The sequence below is a fragment of the Sander vitreus genome, chromosome 9, assembly GCF_031162955.1.
Source record: "Sander vitreus isolate 19-12246 chromosome 9, sanVit1, whole genome shotgun sequence".
Lineage (NCBI taxonomy): Eukaryota > Metazoa > Chordata > Actinopteri > Perciformes > Percidae > Sander > Sander vitreus.
The window spans coordinates 11103377-11128479 of NC_135863.1; the positions used below are offsets into that span (position 1 = coordinate 11103377).

At 39.9% G+C, this 25103-nt stretch overlaps 1 protein-coding gene across 2 annotated transcripts; it reads left to right on the forward strand.

Annotated features, from left to right (window-relative positions):
- The first annotated feature begins 582 nt into the window (after positions 1-582).
- On the forward strand, positions 583-23661 carry LOC144523280 (low-density lipoprotein receptor-related protein 8-like). Of its 2 annotated transcripts, none has more exons than XM_078258740.1 (13): positions 583-680; positions 3334-3468; positions 5457-5837; positions 7071-7190; positions 7548-7673; positions 10200-10371; positions 12864-13079; positions 13659-13777; positions 14062-14201; positions 14861-15002; positions 15190-15387; positions 16321-16490; positions 19980-23661. In XM_078258740.1, exons 1-13 carry the CDS (start codon positions 620-622, stop codon positions 20013-20015), a joined length of 2016 nt encoding a protein of 671 aa, XP_078114866.1. In that variant the 5' UTR covers positions 583-619; the 3' UTR covers positions 20016-23661. The 2 variants fall into 2 exon arrangements, with proteins under 2 accessions (XP_078114866.1, XP_078114867.1); XM_078258741.1 differs by having other exon boundaries at positions 16321-16481.
- Positions 23662-25103: the final 1442 nt, after the last annotated feature.

The following is a 25103-nucleotide window of genomic DNA, read 5'->3' on the forward strand; positions in this document are numbered from 1 at the left end:
GCACAGATGATTTAAGTTTATCTTCTCAGCATGGTGTGAGGTGAGCATGCATACAGACTTCAGTCATGCTCGTTGTGCTGTAGCTGTTTAAAGTGGAAAGACTTGTCTTGAGCATGTGGAGTTGTGACGTTAACAAACTGCAGCACCTCATCCTGAGAGGTCTAATCAGCAAACGTGATTGGAAACACTTACCGGCGTGCAGACATTTAAATACACTGATGTTTAATGACAGAAATTACTTATCATTCTAAAAAGGTGAGCAGTTTTAGAACGCAGGTGTTTTATATCCAAGAAGTCGTGTATGTATGTAGGTTATTATGTCTGGTACCAGATTACTAGAACATATTTTAAGCTCATGCTGACATATTGAGCAGCATTTTTGTGTTTATCTGCGCAATAAAAACGGAATAAAATAAATGAAAAAGGAACAGCAGAGGCCATATTAATTTAATTTTTAAACTATTGCATTGAGAAATAAATTGGTATCGACCGTTAACGTTTACGGTAATAACAATAGACAGTATATAAACTTAATGATGATAACTTGCATTTACCAAACGGAATCGACTCTTGCGTCATCATTCCGCGCCACGTGCAATGTGGAGGACACCAATCAAGCATGGGACACCTTGGAGGTTTATTTCTTTTTCTCGCGCCTCTAACCTGGTGTCATATTTGGGGTAAGGTGCTGATATTACTTGTGCATGTGTGTGACGTTAAAGAGCTGTTTGTTTTAAGCGTTATTTTCTAAATGGAGGGACGTACCGAGTTTACAGTCGAGCAGACCTGTCGGTTTGAATGAAATCTGTTTGCTATGCACAAACTACGCAAGTCAACTTGCTCTTTGAATGGTAATGTTTTCCTAGTTTTAGTGTTGTTGCTAAACAAATATAATATGTTACAGGATGCCGGTCTAAACCTTGTTCCAGATCATTTCATATTTGGACTAAAATACATATTTATTTGTCAATAAAGCTAGAAAGATTAAAAAAACAAGGCGGCATTCCGGAGGTTATCTGACCCCTTCTTTGCATTGCATCCTTACATATTTTCATATGTAAGTGTAAAGATACAGTCAGGTCCATAAATATTGGGACATCGACACAATTCTAATCTTTTTGGCTCTATACACCACCACAATGGAGTTGAAATGAAACGAACAAGATGTGCTTTAACTGCAGACTTTCAGCTTTAATTTGAGGGTATTTACATCCAAATCAGGTGAACGGTGTAGGAATTACAACAGTTTGTATATGTGCCTCCCACTTTTTAAGGGACCAAAAGTAATGGGACAATTGGCTGCTCAGCTGTTCCATGGCCAGGTGCGTGTTATTCCCTCATTATCCCGATTTACAAGGAGCAGATAAAAGGTCCAGAGTTCATTTCAAGTGTGCTATTTGCATTTGGAATCTGTTGCTGTCAACTCTCAATATGAGATCCAAAGAGCTGTCACTATCAGTGAAGCAAGCCATCATTAGGCTGAAAAATCTAAACAAACCCATCAGAGAGATAGCAAAAACATTAGGTGTGGCCAAATCAACTGTTTGGAACATTCTTAAAAAGAAAGAACGCACCGGTGAGCTCAGCAACACCAAAAAGACCCGGAAGACCACGGAAAACAACTGTAGTGGATGACCGAAGAATACTTTCCCTGGTGAAGAAAACACCCTTCACAACAGTTGGCCAGATCAAGAACACGCTCCAGGAGGTAGGTGTATGTGTGTCAAAGTCAACAATCAAGAGAAGACTTCACCAGAATGAATACAGAGGGTTCACTACAAGATGTAAACCATTGGTGAGCCTCAAAAAACAGGAAGGCCAGATTAGAGTTTGCCAAACAACATCTAAAAAAGCCTTCACATTTCTGGAACAACATCCTATGGACAGATGAGACAAAGATCAACTTGTACCAGAGTGATGGGAAGAGAAGAGTATGGAGAAGGAAAGGAACTGCTCATGATCCAAAGCATACCGCCTCATCAGTGAAGTATGGTGGTGGTAGTGTCATGGCGTGGGCATGTATGGCTGCCAATGGAACTGCTTCTCTTGTATTTATTGATGATGTGACTGTTGACAAAAGCAGCAGGATGAATTCTGAAGTGTTTCGGGCAATATTATCTGCTCATATTCAGCCAAATGCTTCAGAACTCATTGGACGGCGCTTCACAGTGCAGATGGACAATGACCCGAAGCATACTGCGAAAGCAACCAAAGAGTTTTTTAAGGGAAAGAAGTGGAATGTTATGCAATGGCCAAGTCAATCACCTGACCTGAATCAGATTGAGCATGCATTTCACTTGCTGAAGACAAAACTGAAGGGAAAATGCCCCAAGAACAAGCAGGAACTGAAGACAGTTGCAGTAGAGGCCTGGCAGAGCATCACCAGGGATGAAACCCAGCGTCTGGTGATGTCTCCAGACTTCAGGCTGTAATTGCATGCAAAGGATTTGCAACCAAGTATTAAAAAGTGAAAGTTTGATTTATGATTTTTAATCTGTCCCATTACTTTTGGTCCCTTAAAAAGTGGGAGGCACATATACAAACTGTTGTAATTCCTACACCGTTCACCTGATTTGGATGTAAATACCCTCAAATTAAAGCTGAAAGTCTGCAGTTAAAGCACATCTTGTTCAATTCATTTCAACTCCATTGTGGTGGTGTATAGAGCCAAAAAAGATTAGAATTGTGTCGATGTCCCAATATTTATGGACCTGACTGTATATAATATAAACTCAATACTTGCTTATCTAAATTAGATATGGACTAAATAGCCATTTGTAATTGAAATTGTAATTGATCTGTCAGCCCAATGAGTCCAAATTTGAGCTCATTGGCTCGGAGAGAAAATTTATCAAATTATTCTCTACAGTATACCTGCAGACAGAAACACTTTGATTTGATAAGAATGAGATTAATTTGTCTGCAGTTTTGTTGGTTTTATGATAGAACATGTGACAGAATTCTAGTAAAGAGCTTAAAATGCAGAGAAAAGGTTTAAAAATTAATAACTTCAGTTTTTAGGCTTCAGTATAGGCTTTATGTCATCACATGACATATAATCATGTAAAAATATAAAAGCTCTGCCGTAAATACCAATTGTTTCTTTATTTTTGTTTGGCGTATGCTATTTTTTGTTTGTGTATTGACAACATGATATATTTATAAAATACAACATATAAGATGTAAAGTATAAATTGTCATGGTTTTTCTGACTTTTCCTCCTGTTTATTACAGAATTATTATATTGTCTTTTGTGATGTCTTTGACTGGTTATTTTATCCACTGACTCAGTCTGCACAGTAACCGTAAACTGTCTGCTTGCTCGTGTTTCAGGTGTTGCAGGTCGCTCTCTGCCCGCCTGCCACGAGCAGCTGGAGTTCAGGTGCAGCGATGGCTTGTGCATCCCGAGACCGAGCGTGTGTGACGGACACACAGACTGTGAAGACGGATCAGATGAACACCACTGTGGTGACTACAATGTTGACAACATGATCCCAAACCACACACATGCCCACTGGTTTTCTTTTTACCAAGCTCTTTTTCTGGCAGCATAAACCATTGACAAAGCAATTCAAAGTGCTTTATGCAAGACATGAAAAGGCATTCGACAAGAGATAAAAAAGGCAGTATAAAAAGGTGTGTGTGTATGACTTAAATAGGAGAATGAAAACAAGAATGGATAGTCCCTAATTTAATAAAAGGTAGTGGCAAACGGAAAGGTTTTAAACATGAATTGAGTCAGAGCAAACCTCAAGTTTTCTGGGAGTTTGTTCTAGATATGTGTTGCATACAAACTGAATGCTGCTTCTCAGAGAGAGAGAGAGAGAGAGAGAGAGAGAGAGAGAGAGAGAGAGAGAGAGAGAATGATAAACAATGATAAAAGTAAATGCAAAACTGACATCATCCAGTCCTGCCTGATGCCGTGTGGAGCCAAAAAAAAAAGACACTAAGAAGTTTGACAGTGTGACTTTGAAGGTCAGAAATATGGTGCTCTGCATGAAGACTGCATCATCATGACGGTTGCACTTTACCACACACACAATGCCGAGTCCACACTGGCTGGGGACTTTAGAACAAAGGTGATTATCTGGGATTTTTCTGCTCTATCAGAGGCATCACCAACACAAAGTGTCAAAGTCTAACCAGTTCATTCACCATGTCTAATTATCGTGTTGCGCAGCGTGTGCACTTTTACCTACACTGGTTGTCTTAAGAATTGTGTAATGCCGTTTTAGCTGATTATAACCGACTATTGTCTCATTTTCCTGCACTGTGTGGGAGAAATACCATTGCAGATTTTTATCTTATAATCCTGTTGAAGTAATAAGAGACTTTGATATTGAATTCCGGAGGGATTTTGTGTTCAGCGTGAACCAGAAGCTGCATAACGTTTGCAAAGGAAAAACTCTGCAGGAGAAAGTGTTCTGAAAGGATTTAATGTGATTGCAGCAGGCATGAAAAATAAACACTGCTGATGTGAGGAATGCCAGCAGGTATGAATATTAGCAGTGTTGCTTAGAGGTTAAAGACGTGAGACTTGGAGCTGAAAGTTGCTGGATTGAATGTCGGCCAGGAAAATGTAGTTAGTGAACAATATTTACTTTCTCTCACTCATAGGTGCAGTAGACTGTGGTTTTACTGGGAGACAGTGCAAATGGATACTGTAAATGCAAGAGGAAACAATCTGCCGGTCACAGAGCAACCCAGTGCAATTTCAGTCATGTTAGAATAAAGAGTCATTAGTAATTAGCAAGTTCAGTAATTCTGGGTAGATTAGGCAATTGTGGCAATGTTGCAAAACATTCAGCAGAATTTCTTCATGACAACATTGGATTTTTATATAATTTTTGTTCCAATGTGAGTTTTTTTGATTTAACAGGTATTGATTTGCTGGCCATTCCTGTCCGTTTTTCTATTTTTATTTTTATCCATAACAGTTTCTCAGTTGATTTTTCTTAAAAATGTTCTATATCACAATATATATCAATATGATAAAATATTTTATTGATATTGCTCACTCTTACATTACACCCCACTCAAGGTCTGGGTGGATGTGATCTAGAGAGGCACTGCATATGAACTAATATGATCAACTCATTACACAGCTGGTTCGGATGAAAATATATAGTGTTTAAAAAATGTATTAGTCTGCCTTAATAGATTTCTCCCCCCCCGCCATCAAACAGTTTTTTTATTTTTATAATTTCTTCATTTGAGTTCACACTGATGTTACATAATATTTCATTTTTGTTGCTCTCTTGAGTTTCTCTGAAACTGCCTTTTAGAGATGTATTACAAACTGAAACACTCAACAGCAATCAGATACCAAGATGTGGAAACCCCTAATGTTTCTGGTGATGTTAGTGAATAACTGTAAAAAAAAAACCCCCACATTTTTCTATTTGTAGTAACAGAGACTCTGTACAGACCTAATTATCGACTCTCACTCTTCACAGGTCACCTGTGGTGTAAAAAAGATGAATTTGCCTGCCGCAGCAGACGGTGCATATCTCCACGTTTCCTTTGCAATGGCGTGGACGACTGTGGGGACGGGAGTGACGAGGCCTTCTGCCAGAACTGCACCACACCTGGCTTCTTCTCCTGCGAGCCGTCTGACACCTGTCTTCCCAGAGACAAGCTGTGTGATGGGCGAACTGACTGCAAAAACCGGCGGGATGAGTCTTGGGAGTTGTGTGGTTTGTCTTGGCTAAGCCCGCAGATGTCTCCCAAGTGTACGGCGTCTGAGTTTCAGTGTGGAGACGGGCATTGCATCCGCCAGACCTGGAGGTGTGACAACGCACCAGACTGCTCTGATGGCAGCGATGAGGACAACTGTGGTGAGTGATACGGGCAAAACGAAAGAAAATCGGTATCAAGTACACTATACAAAAGTATGTAGACAACACTGTCCACATACCTGGTTTGGGCTATTAGTCCCAATAAGGGAAATGTGTATGCTACTGGATACAAAGACATTTTTACTAACAGTTTGGGGGAATGCCCTTTCTTGTTCCAATGTGACAATGCCGCTGTGCACCATGCCATAAATACGTGGTTTTCACAGTTTGGTGTGGAGGAACTTTACTGCCTGCACAGAGTCCCGATCTCAATCCCATCCAACACCTTCGGAGTGAACTGGAACACCAACCACATTCATCCCCCAACATCAGCGTCAGTGCCAACTAAAGGCAGGGGTGTACTCCAAACAAACTAGTGTGTACACGTTCATAATCGTTTAAATGAGGAAAAGGTAGTACACTTTTGGACAGTCTCTTCTCAAAGTAATTTTATGCTGTTCACTAGGTTGTACACATGAAAGCAACAGAAGTAGAACGTTGTGGAGAGGGAGGGCGTTTCAGTTTCTGTTTAACCATCCGACAAGTCCTTCTGTTGAAGCATAATGACACCTTCAATGCTGTTGGGGCTAAATGACAACAAATCTTGCAAAGGTCTTTTCATGGTGGTTTTGGAATGAGGTGTTAACAACCACATGCTGTATTCCAGTGCTTGTGTGTAACACTTGATGTTTTACTAACCAGCCAGCAGAGGGCTGTATAGTTCTGCTCCATGCTGCACAGTGACTTCCAGCATTTTGGGACACAGATTCTCAATCTTCTCCACAATGGAAATGCCACAATAAACAGGATGCGTACGTTTTTATGAACTTTTCTGGGTGGGAAAAGGTTGTTCCTAAATGCAGTTTAAGGTTGAACTTGAAGTAAACAGATTAGCCATATATGATTGAGACTAGTATGTTTGAACTTCATAGGATGGTCATAAGATGGGAAGCTGGCCTAGGAAGACATGGATATCATCAAAGAACAAAATGTTTTTGCTGCATTATCAACATGTAGCTATGCCAGTTGCTTTCTTTTTCTGATATTATATGTTTCATGTCACCATTTAATACTTTCTTAACCCATCTGGACACCATTTCTCATTTGGGACGTTGTTTGTAACTCAAACAATGTTCTGTATGTGAGCATGAACAAAAAAGTTTCATATTAATCATGCTTTCAAATAACAGCATTCTTTGTATGAAACCACTGATGTTAGGGTTGTTTTTGCAGATCAGAACGAGTGTGAGGTCAATAATGGTGGCTGCTCTCATCTGTGTGTTGACCAGAAGATGGGATTCCACTGCGACTGCCCCGGCAACATGAGGCTGGTCGGAGACAGCCACTGTGAAGGTGAGTGGCAGTGATAGAGCAGCTTGATACCTGTTTTACATTACCAGTTATGAACATTTGTCCTGACCTAGACTATATCGACGACCTTCCACTTCGGGGATTGTTCGGGTCCCATACCTTCCGCTTTCTTTGTGTTGACATTCAAAATTCAGTTTTATTCCCATCCCGGAATGCTGTGTGGACTAGCCAGACCCTCCTCCGCAGCGCTGTGGAGGAAGGTCTGGCAATGCGAGACTAGTCCTGACCATCGCACAAAACTACCTTAATATATCTGACTATTTTTGCTACAAAGTAATTTTTAACACATATATGCTCCGTCCTCAAAACTCCTTTTCAAGTGTCCCTTCTTACATCTAGAGGTCGACACGTGCCTGGAGAGCGATGTGTGCGATCAGCTGTGTGTTCACATGAACGGCAGCCTCGCCTGCGACTGCTACGAGGACTACCAGATGAATCCAACAACCAGAGAGTGCAAGGCCAAAGGTGAAACACAAGTTTGTTTATCTTACCACAGAAATCCAAAAAACACAAGTACAAATAACCACTGCTGTGAGCCCGACTCAAAAATGCATGGTCATATTTGCATAAGAACTCCCTAGAATACATTTTTGCACGTGCCATTTTTATTTTATCAGTGGCAGGTTTGTTCAAGTTGGAAACCTGATTTTGCTAAGTACACTCAGTCAGGACTTGTTCCACCTTAAATAAACAATGACTGCTTTTATAGTGTATGTGTAACGTACAAACGCATTAGCGGACGTCAATCCATGCACTGGAGACGTATTTTTTTAACATGATACTAAAGTCCACAGGAGTGTTTCTTTTGTGATCTGCTATTGAGTGACGCCCTTTCCATTGTAATAGAAATTACAGTTGTGTTGGTATTGGGTGATATTTCCTTTCTGATATGGTGCCGATACGATGCTAAAACATGAACCTGAATTTGTTCACACTCCCACTAATAACATCACTGTTTTATTTGATTGTGGTTGCTTTTATTCATGCCCCTTGATGTGTTACTTGACTGATATGGCTGACAGGTTGAGCTTGGAAATTTTGGAGAAAAAAAAAAATTTGTTTCACAAATTCAATAGTTAATGTTTATGGGGGCGGGGGGGATACACATACAAAAGCAATGTTAGGTCTTATGGCATGTTATGCCTAGGGTTGCAAAGTGTGTGCTTCTCCAAACTGGGGGCGTGCTGACCGCCATCTACTATAGGTACATTGACTATAAATGAACTAAAAACTATCACTTTTAAACTGGGGAATTTTGATCATTGAAATTAAAGCTGCGAGCTAGGCCTGCACGATATTGAAAAAAACTTACATTGCGATATTTATTTATTTTCCCTGCGATATGAAAAAAAAGACAAATCTTTACAAGAGGACATAAATACCCCTATTTAGAAATACTAAATAATTCTCAACTACTGGGGTGATTTTGTAGGAGACTGCATCTACATAGAAAATAAAAATGAAAAAGTAAATTTTCTTATGTGAACCAGTCTTTGTTGAACTTTAAGGCTTTACAAAAACCAAAGCAAGTAAGCTGTGACTACTCTTCTGAAGTGATTTTGGAGAGGGAAATTAGTCCCCGTCGGACTAACGTTACGTCACATGACCACCTTTGTGGTTTACTTGTGGCAGCAAAGAAGTTGTAGCGTCAACATCGCAACTTCCTGCGATGTGACTATAGCGCATGCGCACATCGCGATGTAGATGATGAAACAAAATATCGTGCAGCCCTACTGCAAGCAGCTTTGGACGGGCCCTCGCGCCTCTGCGCGCGTCGGGTTTACTAGCGGACGCTGCTCCTTGCGACCTTGCATTTCCTGTTGCTAGCGGGGGGTGCTATGACCAAAAGTCAATTTTGGCCTGTATATGTCCTCAGGCCTGGACTCTTGTTGATTGTGGGAAATTTCAAGCAGATATGACAATGTACACTGTAGTTACAGACACTTTCTCGTTCAATGCTAAACACTCAAAATGGCCGCCATGTCACGCCCACACCGTTGGATGAAAAGTTTTTCTTTTAATATCTTTTCATCTTTAAGGTCTTTAGATGACACAAACCGAATTTGAAGTCCATCGGATGAAATCTCTAGGAGGAGTTTGTTAAAATATAGCACCTTGACTTTTAGGCCTACTTCCTGTTGCCACTAGGGGGCGCTATGACTTTGAGTAAATATCATACCTTTTAGATGTCGTCAGGGTTGGACTCTTATGAATCCTGAAAAGTTTCGAGCCAATTGGACAATGTACACTCAAGTTACACCTGCTTCCTGTTTCGATGGCGAAACGCACAAAATGGCCGCCACGGCCATGCCCTATGACACAGTTTTTCTTTTAATAACTTTTCATCTTTAACATCTTAAGATGGCACAGACCAAATTTGAAGTTGATCGGATGAAATCTTTAGGAGGAGTTTGTTAAAGTACGACATGTGGAAATGGCCAAAATTGCACTAATTTCGAACTTTCAATTCAAAATGCCGGACTTCCTGTTGGGTTTAGGGTATGGCTCCAATGACGTACGTCTTGATATGCTTCATATGTGTATCAAGTTTCGTGAGTCTATGTTAAACCTACTGCAGGGGCTAAATTTTTTTAAAGTTTTGTAGGGGGGTGCTAGCGAGCCATTTTTGTGCGCCTATTCCCGAAACCCTTAAAATACGGAAAAAAGGCGATTCATTTGCAGGACGAAGGAATAATAATTCCTTCAGTTTCAAAAGGGCCTTCACCGCTGTCAGCGCTCGGGCCCTAATTATTTTTTTAATGTAGGAATTGGAACTTATTTTGTGGGAAAATACACATGGAGGAAGTACATGGAGAGTATATGGAGGCCTGAGAGGAAAATTGTCGTGGTTTTCATTTCTATGAGAAGGGTTTAAATTATGTCTGCAAAAAATGGCACAAACAAGACCATGAATTTCAGATGAGCTCACAACATCTTTAGTTATGATTAAAATGCACAAGAACAACCATTTTTGTTCGTGTGTCCTTTCAGGGAATGAGGCTCAGCTGTTTTTCACCTCTTCTAAAGGAATGTGTTGGACAAGCATCACTGGCACCGAGTACAGGGAACCGGCTGCACATTTACCAGGACCAGGGCCAGTGGCGGCCTTGGCCTCTAACCGAACACTGTACTGGGCCCGGCAAGGAAAAGGCTCCGTATACAGGTAACAGAGTAGGGCTGTGTAATGCCTGTTAAAGGCACAATCTGTGAGCTGAATGGAAAAACCAGGGTCTTCTGGGGTCTTTTCATAGCTGAACATGACTAGAATACCTCCACAGAGGACATTAATTACTTTTATTTTCATTTTCCTAATTTTTAATAATTGTATTAGTTCATTTAACAGGGACAAATTAACCTAAGAAGGCGCCGCAGACGGTCGACTGTGTCTCTGTGCGCTTTGTTTTGTGTTTTAACTTTGTTTTTTGCGATGGTACCCGGATCTCTTTCTCCAGAGAAGAGCTCTTGAACATCAGGGGAACAACGCCAGAGGATTTATTTCCTACTTTTCTTCTCCCTACACTGGAAATTTTGGACATTCTAGTCAAAGGTGCGCTCACCTTTGCTCACGCAGCGAAACGTCGGAGGAGAGGGAAACGGGCTGGTGCGTCTCCGCCAGCGAGGATTACGCACACCGTTACCGGGCATATTTCTCTCTAACGTGCGTTCACTGCCCAACAAACTGGAAGAATTACAACTGCTGTTGGGGGGGAAACAGGGACTTTTCTTCATCTACTGTTTTGTGCTTCACGGAGACGTGGCTCTGTGGATTAATACCGTACTCTGCGCTGCAGCTGGCAGGCTTCCTACTCTACAAAGCGGACAGAGACACGGACCTCTCCGCCAAAACTAAAGGTGGAGGAATCTGTTTCTACATCAACAGCGGTTGGTGCAACGATGTGACAGTGATCCAGCAGCATTGTTCTCCTGACCTGGAATCTTTCATCATAAACTGTAAGCCTTTTTATTCACCCCGTGAGTTCCATTCATTCATTTTGGTCGGTGTTTACATCCCGCCGCAGGCCAACGTGCAGGTCGCACAGCGCATGCTCGCCGCCCTAGTTATTGTCCTTGGAGACTTTAACAAAGGAAACCTCACTCATGTACTACCTAAATATAGACGGCATATTAAATGCCCGACCACAGAGGAGAACATTCTGGATCACTGTTACACCACAGTCAGGGATGCTTATCACGCCTGAACATCAGCTCCCTCCTGAAGAAAGCATAACAGAGGATGTACTTCCTGCGGCAGCTGAAGAAATTCAACCTGCCAAAGACAATGATGGTGCACTTCTACACAGCCATCATTGAGTCCATCCTCACATCCTCCATCACCATCTGATACGCTGCTGCCACTGCCAAGGACAAGGGCAGACTGCAGCGTGTCATTCGGTCAGCTGAGAAGGTGATTGGCTGCAATCTGCTGCTGCTCCAGGACCTTTACGCCACCAGGACTCTGAAGCGTGCTGAAAAGATTGGCGCTGACCCCTCCCACCCCGGCAACAAACTCTTTGAGCCACTCCCCTCTGGCAGGAGGCTGAGGTCCATCAGGACCAAAACCTCACATCACAAGGACAGTTTTTCCCCTCTGCCACTAGCCTTATTAACAAGGCCTGGAAACCACCCTGACTCTCTCCACACCCCACCTCTGGCTCTACATGCCACTGTACTTAATCTGCTCTTTTTATCTTAATTCTTACTCTCTTATTTTTAAGTGTGTGTGTGTATATATATATATATATATATATATATATATATATATATATATATATATATATATATATATATATATATATATATATATATATATATATATATATATATATATAAATAAACAACGAACATCTTGACAAAGAAACAGGAACTCCTGGTTCTTTGTGCTTTGTTCTCTTTGTGTGGCTGCTAATTGTTCAGTGATAAGAATTTAAAGGGTGGTTGGTAATCCTACTAACAGTTTCTCTGCTTGGTGTTACACATGTGAAACATCATTTTTACTTTCATTATGTGACTCTGCAGACTTGGATTGCAGAATGGAAGTTTAACTTGAAGTCTTTTAACATTTTAACCAACAGAGTCATCTAGTAAAATAACTAGTCATTGTATGTTACAGATAATGATTATAATTATTGTCTTTTAGATAAATAAAAGGTTGATCCTTGCTTGCCAATGATTTATCTACCCCCCCAACTAGAGATAGTAAACACTTTAGCCATGTTAGCGGCTCTGAGTCTATATTTGGGCACAGTTGTGCTTTGAGCATATGTTCACCATGACTATGCTAACATCCTGGTGTTAAGCAGGTATTATGCTCACCATGTTCAGTCTAGCATGTTGACATGCTGACATTTCCACTAAAGATTTTGCACTAAACACAAGCTGAGGCTGATTGAAATGGAGGTTGGAGGTATTTGGTCATAAACAAAGGAAAAAAATGTTTTTTACCTGATGATGGGGATAGATTAAAAGTCAGGAGATCAATAGTTATTGAGGCATTTCACTAGCATGGCTAGAAAAGATTAATGAGCCCATTGAAAGATGCAGCCATGCATTGTCATAGTCAGAGTTTGTATGGATTGGGTAGAACAGAGCTTTGAATAAACACCTTGTTTGTCATATCGTTTAGAGATGTTTCTTTTACCCCTGGATGTTTGTCAGGATCTCCATGGATGGAAAGCTGCATGATTCAGTGTTGGTGCTGAAAGTTCAAGGTTCAGTGTCGGGCCTGGCTGTGGACTGGGTCCACCATTTCCTCTACTGGACCAGTATGGAGAGCGGTTCTGTTAACGTTGGCCTGCTAGACGGTTCGGCTCAGCGTCGGCTTATCACTGGACTGGACAAACCTTCTGCAGTGGCTCTGGATCCTCTCCGAGGGTAGGATAAGATTAATTCACAGTTAACGGCATCATCAAGGAGGTTCAGTGTACTCGCGTCAGCAGGACTATTCAAAGCTTTACCTAAGATGACTTTTTGTTGCGTCATAATCATTAAATAACTTGTGTATATATTATATATAAATTGTTTAAAATATTTCCCCCAGGTTCTTATTATTGAACACAACACCACTTAAAGTAAGAGGCAGTTAGACTCTTTCAAGCACGTTACCCAGGGAGGGACATTATGGTACATTGCAAAACATAACACTTTTTATTCTCTACTCAAATACGTTCAGGTCCAGCCAAATGCATTTAGTTTAGTTTGGGGTTTGGCTTATTAATTTTATTTGTCTGTTTTTTTTTGTTTTTTTTTTGTTTGGTAATTTGGAGAAAACCCTATCCTCTAATAATGATAATAGTAATACAACTTTTATATTACATTTCATAGAAAAAGTTGCAATACAATGTGTTTTCATATAGAAAGGTCAGATGCAAGAAATAACTTACAGAAGAACATTTAAAAACCGGATAAAGCAAGAATCTTATCCCAAAAACTGTGCTGCTTCTATTTTCTCAGGCTGCTCTTCTGGGCTCAGTCTGGTCGCCGCCCAAAGATTGAGAGAGCTAGCTTGGACGGTCGGGACAGGATGGCTCTGGTCACTTCCTTAATACTCTACCCTGTCGCTCTCTCTCTGGGTATGTTGTGACATTTCATAGATATACTGGTAGACTGAGTTTTGGATTTCTGTTGAACTTGCAGAAGATGTTAAAATATTGTATTCATTGTTTAGAGAAGTTTAATGAAGAGAGAACCCCTTAGCTTCCCCTTTTTTTTAAAACGGGAAGTGTGTGTGTGTGTGTGTGTGTGTGTGCGTGTGCGCGCGCACTTTGAGCAGAAGTCAGAGGTCATCACAGCTCAGTGTTGCAGCTTATGGTGCAAGTCATGTTTCATGTGATTCATTTTTTTTTCTTCTCCCTAGATATGCCTCGTCAGCTGCTGTACTGGGTTGACCAGGGAATGAGAAGCATCTCCAGAGTAAATCTAGACGGCCGTGACCGTAAGACAGTGGTAGAGTCTAACGGTTATTTGGATCGGCCTTTCGGACTGGCTGTGTTTGAGGTAAAAAAATAAAAATACTTTACAGCCCTATGATGGACTGGTGTATTTTTACACACACACTCTCACTCGCACTCACTCAGTCACTCACACTCCAGAATTAGATGTTGTGCCTTTAAGTAAATGCAGTGATTGACAACGCAAGTTCCCTGTTACTTTCTTACTGAGTCTGACTGCTGCTAAGTGTCTAAACATTACTACTTTTCTGTTGTTATTGGTTGTTAAAGCTGGAATACCACCTGTGCAAATCTCTGCCCAAAATACTTGTTATTGTTCTCTGTATAGAGGGAGAGAGAGGTGTTAATTTTTTTTTACTAACTTAACAGTAGATTTCTTGACCACCTGTGGAGCAGTGATTTTAATGGTCTGCGTTTTGTTTCTATCTTGTGTTCTACGTTCCTGCCGACACGCGTATTGCAAGAGGCCTGTGCACAATATTAAAAAAAATGGGCTTTACAAAACTTTCAAGGAAGGACAGATTCAACATGTTTTTTTGGCCTCAAGGATAGACACACTAGATATACTGAGAAACACTAAATATAAATACAACTGTTTACCACAGGGCAACTTTTAACTCAACCTTCAACTGATCATAAATAAGTAATTGCTCTGGTTTTTGCCGTGAAAAAACAGTTCTGCTAACTCTGTCCATTCTGCTTCAGGGTTTTGTATATTGGAGTGAAGAAGTTACACGCTCCATCTGCCGAGCCAACAAACACAACGGTGGCGACCACCAAGTACTGCTATCAAACGTCACCTCACCGGGTGGTGTGGTCATCATCCAACCTGCTCTCCAACCAAACGGTATGAGCAGTCAAAAAAATGAAACGCATACTGTATGTCTCAGACTTTATGGTCACTGGAATGGTTCATTCAAGTATAGATTGAGAAAGATGGACACTCTGTTGTGCTGCTGGCCTTTGAGCCACAGTAAAGTCACCTTGCAGTCATTGGTTCCTCTCAGCTGAGTGTACCTTCACCTTGTTCTTAGGTCCATCTGTATGTGGACATACGGGGACGCTGTGCCATCACGAGTGCACTGTCGACCTACTGTCTGAGAGTCCAGAGTTCAGCTGCACTCCTCCAGAAAAAGGACAAAACACACCTCAAGAAATTCCTGCCATTTCTCGCACCGTTCCTGCATCAACTTTATCTGACCCGACGTCTGCTGGAATCCTCTCTCTTATCAGTAAGAAACTTTTTGGCAACGGAACACACTATTGCTAAATATAATAAATCCTACTAAATAATACTTGTCAAACAGTGAGCGTCAACACAAATATAATAAAACAAATGTAGGGTCACGGTAGAGTTTGTTACTGGCACAAATTTGCTGTAACAATAATGACTTCTAATCAAATATTGACTGTAAAAGATAAGTATTGATTTAATTTTGTCCCTCTAACTCTTTGTTACAGTTTCCCAGCTGCATGAGTTTGATGTAACTTAAATGTTTCATCCGTGAGATGGAGAAAATAAATGTGACTTCACCGTACATCATCAACATGGTCACTCCCGCTGAGTCATAAACACAACAGTCATCTGTTATTGTTCAGCAATTGATTCCACATGCAGATTTTTTTTAAGAATTCAGGCGTAAGGAACAAAAGCAGTGTTTATGTTGCAATGGCTGCAAAAGTTGCCACGTTTTGCTTATTTACATATCTGTCTGTCTGTCTGTCTGGTCTATCATTACTTCCTTGGTTTCAAGCTACATGTATATTTACTTACCTAGTTTATCACGTAAAGCATCATGAGTGTATAGGGAGGCCTCTACAAATAATGGCAAGGCAGCTTTATTTGTAAAGCACATTTCAGAAACAAGGCAATTCAATTCAATATAAAAACAGCTAAAATAGAATAAGACAATTGTGAAATACAAGAATAAAAGTTACAGTGCAGTGTAAGAAATGAACATATTAGAACATATTATTAGCATATGTTTATTATATAGTATACTTGTGTTTCAAATGTTCCTCGTGGTATTGCAGCTTTATTCAGCCACCTGTTTGTCCAGTCAGAGGAGGTGAGGGGGGTGCTGTGCAGAAAGTTGACTTCTTAAGATACCCTCATGTCTGCAGAGGCTCCAGAGAGTGATTTGATTCTTGCATGTTTCTCCCAGTGTTTCTTAGTGTGCTGCTGGTGGGAATGGCTCTGTGGTGGTGGAGAGAGGAGTTCAGACCGTCCAGGTCTCTCACTGAGCAGAGCATCTCCCTTAAAGAGTCCCAGGACCCGCTCATCATCCAGGGGCCGCACATGGCTCCAAACACATGCCTTGTGAAGGCAAGAGAAGTTTGTGCACACAAAAAAGCAAACACACAGGCACCTTCATTCACCTTCAGAGAGGATATGGCATTCATTCAGCTGCACATGTGTATACTTGAGATATATATATAACGGTTTTAAAGAGGTGTGGATTTTCCACTTCATGGTTATTTTGGAAGAGCGCATTATGTCTCTTCTGTAGAATGTCTTTGCTTTTAAAGCTTTAGTGCATGACTTTTTGATATTAATGATCGTCCATTACATTCAACCCATTGCCAAATGAGTTGCTGTGAAGCTAATTAAGACTATCAGCTCCACACAACTCTCTCTGTATTTCTCAGTAAGGCTATGTTCAGAAGATTGTGTCGTCCGGTGACTTTCCTGCGCAGAAACTCGAGTGAAGATAATGACCTCTTCTGAAGAGTCCATGTTTTTGTCCTCCTTGCATACTAGCAACTGCGTGGAGGAGGGGTGTCCTTGTCTTTAAACTCTTAACAATACCCAATGATGTTGATTGTTGGGACAGTGTTGAATATATATATATATATATATATATATATATATATATATATATATATATATATATATATATATATATATATATCTCTCTCTCTCTATATATATATATATATATATATATATATATATATATATATATATATATATATATATATATATATATATATATATATATATATATCTCTAAAGAACTAGAGACCATCTTGCAATGTGATCACACCAGCTGCGAAGCCAATTCGGGCCAGGGGAGTAACGTGGGTGGAGGGGGCCCCTTCCCTACATTCTATCCTTTCCTACTTCCCTTGCTCGGACCAACCCAACTCGGCCTTCATTTTGATCTCAACTACACACCTGTAAAGTTTAGTGACTGCATTATGCACGGTGACGACACTATTGCGGTGACGATATCTGTCTGCAGACAGACATAAATATTAACACATGGCAAAATACTCAAAACTGCTTCGTTGGTAACTTCTGCTACAGTAGGTGTCTCCAGGACCACATTTTGTCATAATGACACACTCACAAGGTGAAAACAATACCAGCATCGCTGTCCTGTCTGGTATAATATTTATTTTTTTAGGGGCCTTAAAACCTCGACGAAGAAACATTCTGAGGGAAACGCTTAAAATTATGGTCATGAAAGTCATAGACTTTATATCTTTTGAACATTGACGCAAATTACGTTCATTATAACAAATTATGATTGTCTTAAGGACATTTTTTAACAATATCATTGAAACAACAGTCTGTAGAATCCCATCTTTGTAAAAACCAGTGCCATCCCAGTCTGGAGGCAGAAAGTTGGTTGTTTTTATCCTTCTGTGATATAAGAACTGATGTTGGCACAGCCATTGTTTCTGCCCCAGTGCTGAAGAAAAGCTGCTGCTCCTGAAGTCACAGGATCCACAGGTGTTTCCTTCTCAGGAAGTCATGCTCGTCCAGACATGTTTCGGGTCAGGGGCTACTTCATTGTGCTAAGAAAAATTCTTAAAATTTGTAAAACATGACGTGGATTACATAATATTTACATTTCTCAAACCCAAATTTCAGCAATGGTGTGAAGCCATGGAGGAGCTGTAGTACTGCAGGTCCTGCAAACGGCAACCACAACTGCAGAGTGTGAAAGCCTGAGATGGCTGTCAATCAGTCCCTCCAGGATTTCGCGATGTCGTGATCGTGCCAATCCACGCAAATTCAACCAATCAGCGTGACTTTGGTGCTACTCGCAATTTTGACCAATCACCGCAACTTTTCCTCTGAGAGCCAATGACCAAGCGGAAGTGAGAACGGGTTGACGTCACACGTACGTCGCCAAATTCATTTCCTTCTAAGATGAGACGTGTGTGTGACTCGAACATCTCACATTTACCAACAAAACGTACAGCGAAAGACCGTGCAAAACATTTGAGACTGTCCTGCCAACCTGTATACATTTTAACATCAATGTACGCCGTATGTAACGGTTTTTACTATGAAGTCGCTGAAAGCGGCTGCTGTTTCCTGTCGGCTCTCTGCAGCGGGTAGGGCTGCTCAGTTCCCCCCGCGACTGACACAAACTCACACAATCACACACAGTGGATGCAGGAAAAACGGAGAAGAGTACAGGATGACCTAAATTGAGGACAGCTACGCTCGTTATTGTAAGTAATAATAGGAAATGAATTAACAATGTAAAGATCAACAAGCCACTGACAGATATGGTCAAATTTGATTCATTCAATAAATTATTTTTTGTCTTAAATCCACCAGCCATTTTCATATTATACCAACATTTGCAGCATCCTGAGCCTTTTTGGTAAGGTTACTAAGAAAACTCAGCCCAGAGTAATTTTATTCTCCCCAAAACCAGTTTCCTTTTTATTTTTAAAGAACTATACAAAAAAAAAAAATCAACTTTTTTTTTGCAATTTTCTCCGTCTCCCACAACTTTTGTTGCAATTTTTTACAAAAGCTCCCACAACAATCTCAAAAAAAAGGCTGCGAAATCCTGGAGGGACTGGTCAGTCAGGCAAAGATAACCCTGGACATAAAACCTTTTAAATCTTCTTAATGAAACAGTACTTTTTCAAATCGCCACCAAACATACCAGATATTAAATTAAATTTGTTTTTCAAACCCAAACTTGTAGAAAGCAAGACGCAAGAGTCTACAGCCACACTATCGGCATTGTGACGCTGTACAAAATGATGTGCCAATTCATCTAGTAGATGTTGAAATATTTAACAGAGTGGCACTAGAGGTAAGGATAAAAAAATCATACATTGCATTCCATCCAAAAGTTGTCAAGATATTTCAGTAAAAAAAAAAAAAATCAACCTGTCAGTTGGATTCGTCCTCTGTGGACCATGAATGTCTTAAAAACTTCATGGCGATGCAGCAAATAGTTGTTGAGAAGTTTTAGACTGAAGTCGCAGATCCAAAGACTCTGATATTGCTGCTAGCATGGCTAAAAATGGCGGTGTTTCTGGCGTGAAGTCACTTCAGTAGAGCCAGTTAGAATACATTACTGCAGCCAGTGACCCCTACTTTTCCTCTCTTCATCTCCTCTTTCACCACATTTCCTGCCTTTTGTCTAGTGGTGGTAGCTTTTGACAGGAGAGGAGGAAGGGGGAAAACATTAGGAGATGCACCAACTGTGTTCCAGCTGAATGAAGATGGTCAATAAATGTGTTAATAAACTATTGGTTCCTTGTGATGAACAATTTTGCTTTTTGCTGACATCCTGTAGACCAAATAGAAGAAAAATAGTAAATAAAAAAAGACGTATTTAAAAAAAAATAATAATAATAATTATATATATGAAACAATTCAAGAAATCCTTAATTATTTAATTTTACCAGGAGGTTGGATGATATATTGTATGAAACCTCTGTTTTTCTTAAAAAGCACCCCGGTAGTTTCCCAGATAAACACAACTTGACCGGCTCCCATCAGGTTAAAGGCTTATTGTGGTGCAGTGTGTCGACTCTTGACGCAGGTTTTCTCTGCCGCCAGGAAACTCTGCTTAAGCTGGACTTGGACGGTGAATGAAGACAGTGCAACACAGATGGCCAGCTGCCTGGTGCTGTCTCAACCCCCGCAGTGACCTCAGGGCTGACAGACGACAACAAACCTGTCGTCTTGTCCCAACTCCGTGTGCCAATTAAGAGAAATGACCCGGTGGTAAATATCAGCGTTTAGATGAGGAAAAGACTTTGGAACAGTAACTTCTGTTTTTGAAGAAGTGTTACTTTCAGCTCGTGTGGCTCCAGAATTCCTCTTTGTTAACGATGATGATGTTTGCTTATATTCTATTGAACAAACCTACATCGAATTTTTTGTGCTTTGAATATCAGCACGGATGAACTCGTATATTTTGCCTTATTTTTCAAACCCTTTTATGTGAAGCATTTTCCTCTGCAATTTACCAGTTATGTTAAAACTGTAGCTCAGTGGAAATGGAATCCGTTTAGATTTATAGCTGAAACAAGTAGTTCATTAATCGCTTAGTCGATTGAAAGAAAATGAATGAGCGACTATTTTGATAATTGATTTAAGTCAAAGCATTGAACATTTGCTGGTTCCAGCTTCTGCTTTTGTTTTCTCTTCTGTGACAGTAAACTAAATATATATTTGGGGTTTAGACTGTTGATCAGGCAAAAATGTCAATCAATTGGGTGAAATGTTTCACTATTTTTGGAGATTTTACAGTTGATTAATAGCAATAGTTGCAGTTCTACTGTAGATTTTTATTTTATTGTTGCACTTTCTCACTCAACATTTATTTCATCTTATGCAATCAAAACTATACTTTTGCAATATTATGGAGGGTTTTTACTTTACAACATCAAACAGAAATATTATAAATAATGCGACTAAAAAAACTGACATCAAAAATCAAATCAACGAGGCGACCTTTAGCTCACCCAGTAAGAGCGTGCGCCCCATGTAGGCTGAGTGCTTTGCTGCGGCCCGGGTTCGAATCCAACCTGCGGCCCTTTCTATCCACTGTCATCTCAAATAAAAGGGAAATGCCCCCCAAAACAAATCATTAAAAAAAAATCTAATCAACTATAAGGTACAGATGTCCTCCCTGTTACACTCATACTTTTTACTGAATACTAAACGACTGTTTTTTTGGCTTCTTCAGTAAGAGGAAATGCTGCAAAAATCTAGAATTCTTTGACTTTGAATGTTTTGAAAAATTATCTGGTGCTGCAATGGGAACAAATGTGTGTTTTGTTTTTGTGAAATGTCTCCTGGAGGTTTGGTTTTGTGCACTGGGCCTGGTTAGTGTTGGAGTGAGTGGAGGTTAATTTACCTGCTTTGTTCTTTTGTGTTATTTTAGTCTCAAAGAAACCATAAGTCTGTTGGACTGATATAAATCAATCAGCAGCAATTGAGAGATCATTCTGTAAGTGTGCCCCCATCTGCTGAGTTGTGTGTGTGTTGGTATTTATTTTTAAGGATGTGTTTTATTTATTTTTGGGCAGCATTACAGCCATTTGCACCATGGATAAAAACTGTAAAATGCTGTATATGAATCAAATAAAGTAATTTAAGTTTTCCTACATAAGCAGTAATACGGCACCTTTGTGTGCATGCAAAGGACACAAATCAGAAAAGTTTATTGGGTAGACAGATGTTTCCTGGAAACAGCACAGATTGTTCTGATCAGAACAATCAGTTCTTAATCAGTGCAGTCTTAAAATATCAGGCGTCTTGGATTTATAATCTATCAGGAGATAACCGTATGCTGAACTGGTGGGATCATTAAAGGCCTCTAAAAAATATTTTGTTTCCTGGAAACCTCTGTCTACCCAATAAATGTATCTGATTTTTGTCTCGTGGGTTTTTGAACAATACCATGTAATTTGTATTCAAACTGATGGTGCGACTAGCTTTACCTTGAATAAACAGATTCTGCACTAAATATATGCAGCTGAGGTTTCTATGGTGAACATATTTTGTAAAATAGTTTTGAACCTCCACATTACTGCTGGCGTCATTCATGAAATCATCTATAATGAGTAAATTATTCTTATTGGTAGGAAGAAGGGTGTCGTCGCAAAGCGATTCAGGTATACCGTTCACAAAATTTATATTCACAGTCTTAAGTAGTTGATCGTATAAAGGCTGCCAACACGAACAGTGGCGGTTCTACATTGAATTACACCCTGGGCGAGACCCCCTTCGAGTTATGCCCATTTATTTCTACTGAAAAGGTCAATCTTTAACATGCGTATAGGATGTGTGTTGGCAGCGTAGGTGTTAAAGAATAAATTTTTCAAGTCGGTCTTAAAACAATTTGTAGTAAATGATTTACGTATTTACATGCACTGTAGCTACCTGTAGTATGTACAGTATGACCTGTGTACTACTAGCTAATCACTTCCTAACAACATGCTGCTCATTGATGTGTTTTTAACAAGATGTTACTCATTGATGTGTTTTTGGAGGAAGAAGATTTATCAGGCTGTGGTTTGGGTATTTAATGTGATTTATTGATTAAAAAATACAGACTCCAGCCTGTATCATCACCAGCCTTAACCTTTAATCGATTAGAAGTTTTTAAAGACTCCTTTATTGCTGCATTATGACATCACAATCACTATATTTCACTACAATATCCTTAAAAGCACGTTTTGGGTGTATTTATATCAATATGGGGGTAATACTCAAGTGTCCACTTGTATATAAATTATGTGAAAATGTACCCCAGCACATACAGTAATGCTATGCAACGTCCCAAACTGGACACATCTGAGAGTAACTTTTTTTCATGTAAAAAGTGAATATTTCAATGAATATTCCAAATATTAGCCGGCTAATTAACAGGCTAATTATTGCTAACTAAAATGCTAGTTAACATTAGTTGTCTGTCTGTCTGACTCACTCACACTCTCTCTCCGGACCGAAAGGATATTTGAGTCGGGTATGGCTGCAGCCTGGAGACCTCCCGTCTCATGCACTCCCGGCTGGTGCTGTCTGAGGCTTGAGCTTTGACCTTTCAAAATAAAAGCTTGCGTCTGGTCTGTTATGTTTTCGTACGGTGTTTTGAACTAAACAGTACGGCAATCATGCTAATGAATAAAATAATTTTTTTCAGCATATGTCGTAGTTACAACATGATGGAGCAAGCAAAGCAGTTTTGTGTTTATATGTGCGTGTGGGATTTATTCAGTTTGGGAAATCCCATGGTTTCTAAAGCTACAGTTCAAATTGTCTGGCTGAGTAAAAATGGAGGGACCCATCTGCTAGTGATAGGGGCTGAGACTGAGAGAGCTACATGGATAAATATGCACCAAACAAGCCACTTTGAAATTTTGCTGTTCTGTTGGGTGACCCTCCCCCCTAGACTAAAGAAAATTGGATGACCCTCCCATCAACAAAGAATAAAAAGACATGACCCTCCCCTATTTTCCTCCAGTGGTCCATTCCATAAATACCGAATGGTCCCTAAAGGATTTTCAAAGGATTTAAGAACCTCTTCAGGACAAGCAGCCAACGAGGTATTTTATCTTACATGTGAAACTTTGTTTATATTCGCGCCAAGCGCAATTTGTATTTTATTTTCTTCGGTAATGTATATAATTAATTTGACGTGTTTACTATGTTCATTCACATATAGTTCCACGGCGTGACGTGGATGCATTAAGGACAGAAGAGCAAAGCAATAAAAGCCCGTTTCAAAGAACCAACCTGTGTCTGTGTTGTCGTGAAGAGAGCTACAGGCATCCTCTTTATCACTCCTTTACATTTTGGCGCTTCTGACTGTCTATGTAAATCGATCCCGCCCCTCTGTCCCTGGTAGGTATAATCTGATAATCAGTCGTCAGGCTGATAAAGTAGGTCAGCAGGAGAGGATCACACTCAGTCGATTAAGCTGAGAACTATCACCTTCAAATGAAGTGGGGGTGGTGATGGCGCAGTGGATATGCCACATGTCTTTGGTGTGGGCAACCTGGGTTCGTTTCCCATTGCGATACATCAACCAATGTATCCCTATAGTTGCTCCAGAGGCGTGCAACCTCTGATATAAATAGCAAGTAAGTCGCTTTGCATAAAAAAAGCGTCCGCTAAATGACATGTAAATGATTTGTCAGTTAAAGTCTAAAGGGCATCTGATTTTGTCTCTGTTGCTTCCCTGAATGTGCCTCTTTATTTATGAGCAGCGATAATGTAAATTTGAATTTTAATGGGCATTAGAATCAGAAAGGAATTTATTGCCACAGTAGTTACTCTACGTGGAATTTGACTTGGTGATTGTTACATACATATATAAATGTGCATATTAAACATTACTAAGAATAAACAGTAAATAAAGAAATAGAAACAAATATATACTAAATAGCTGTTTAATAGCATCATGATTACCTTTGGTTGGTTCTTTTAAAAGGTAGATGCTCCGTCTCTCTCTCTGTTTTTATGACTGTTTTACTGTGAAAGCGTTTGTGTATGCTAAGACAGAGGAAGCCTCAAATTGTGAATTTAAATCATTGCTTGATAAACCGGGTGCTCTCCTACCTATCCCATCTGCTGATGTCTTAACGTATTTTAAAATCTTTATGTGTTGCTATTGTTTGACTGCTCTTTGATTGTTTTAAGGTGCTGTTCACATTGTTTTTAGAATGAAATATTTTACATGATAGTATTAGAAATGTTATTCATGATTTTACAGTTCCTTTTCTGTTTTGCTACCTATTTTAGCCAGAATTGTAATCTCAATGAGTCTTTTCTGGTTTAAAAAGAACAAACTCATAAAAAAATAGTCTCCACTGGATTTTGTCTCAGCTTTTGATGACTTCCTGTAGCTTTATGTGACATTACAAAGCTCTATAAAACTTGCATAAAGTGTGTTTTTATTCTTACTCATCTAAAAACGTACCGAATGTCAGTAGGAAAATAGTAGCTTGTGGGTGAAATCTGGCCCTATGAGGGGAAAAATGTTGTCCCTTTTGTAGTCCACATCAAAACTATTACATGATATTTGATAAATCCACTGTAGATAACTATATAAATAGAAGGCTCATGTTCACAACCCTGAATAATCTAATAATAATCAAATGCCCAATGTGACGATAGGGTGTGCCTGTTGCTAGAACAAGTCCTCCAATAATCCAGTCTAATGAACCTTGT

What these genes read in the sequence shown, in the direction of transcription:
- LOC144523280 (XM_078258740.1), top strand. Translation starts at nt 620, where the DNA reads ATGGGACACCTTGGAGGTTTATTTCTTTTTCTCGCGCCTCTAACCTGG. An exon ending in CGGAGACAGCCACTGTGAAG is followed by an intron (nt 7,191 to 7,547) that starts GTGAGTGGCAGT and finishes TCTTACATCTAG; the next exon opens with AGGTCGACACGTGCCTGGAG. An exon ending in GCCTTGTGAAGGCAAGAGAA is followed by an intron (nt 16,491 to 19,979) that starts GTTTGTGCACAC and finishes CTCTGCCGCCAG; the next exon opens with GAAACTCTGCTTAAGCTGGA.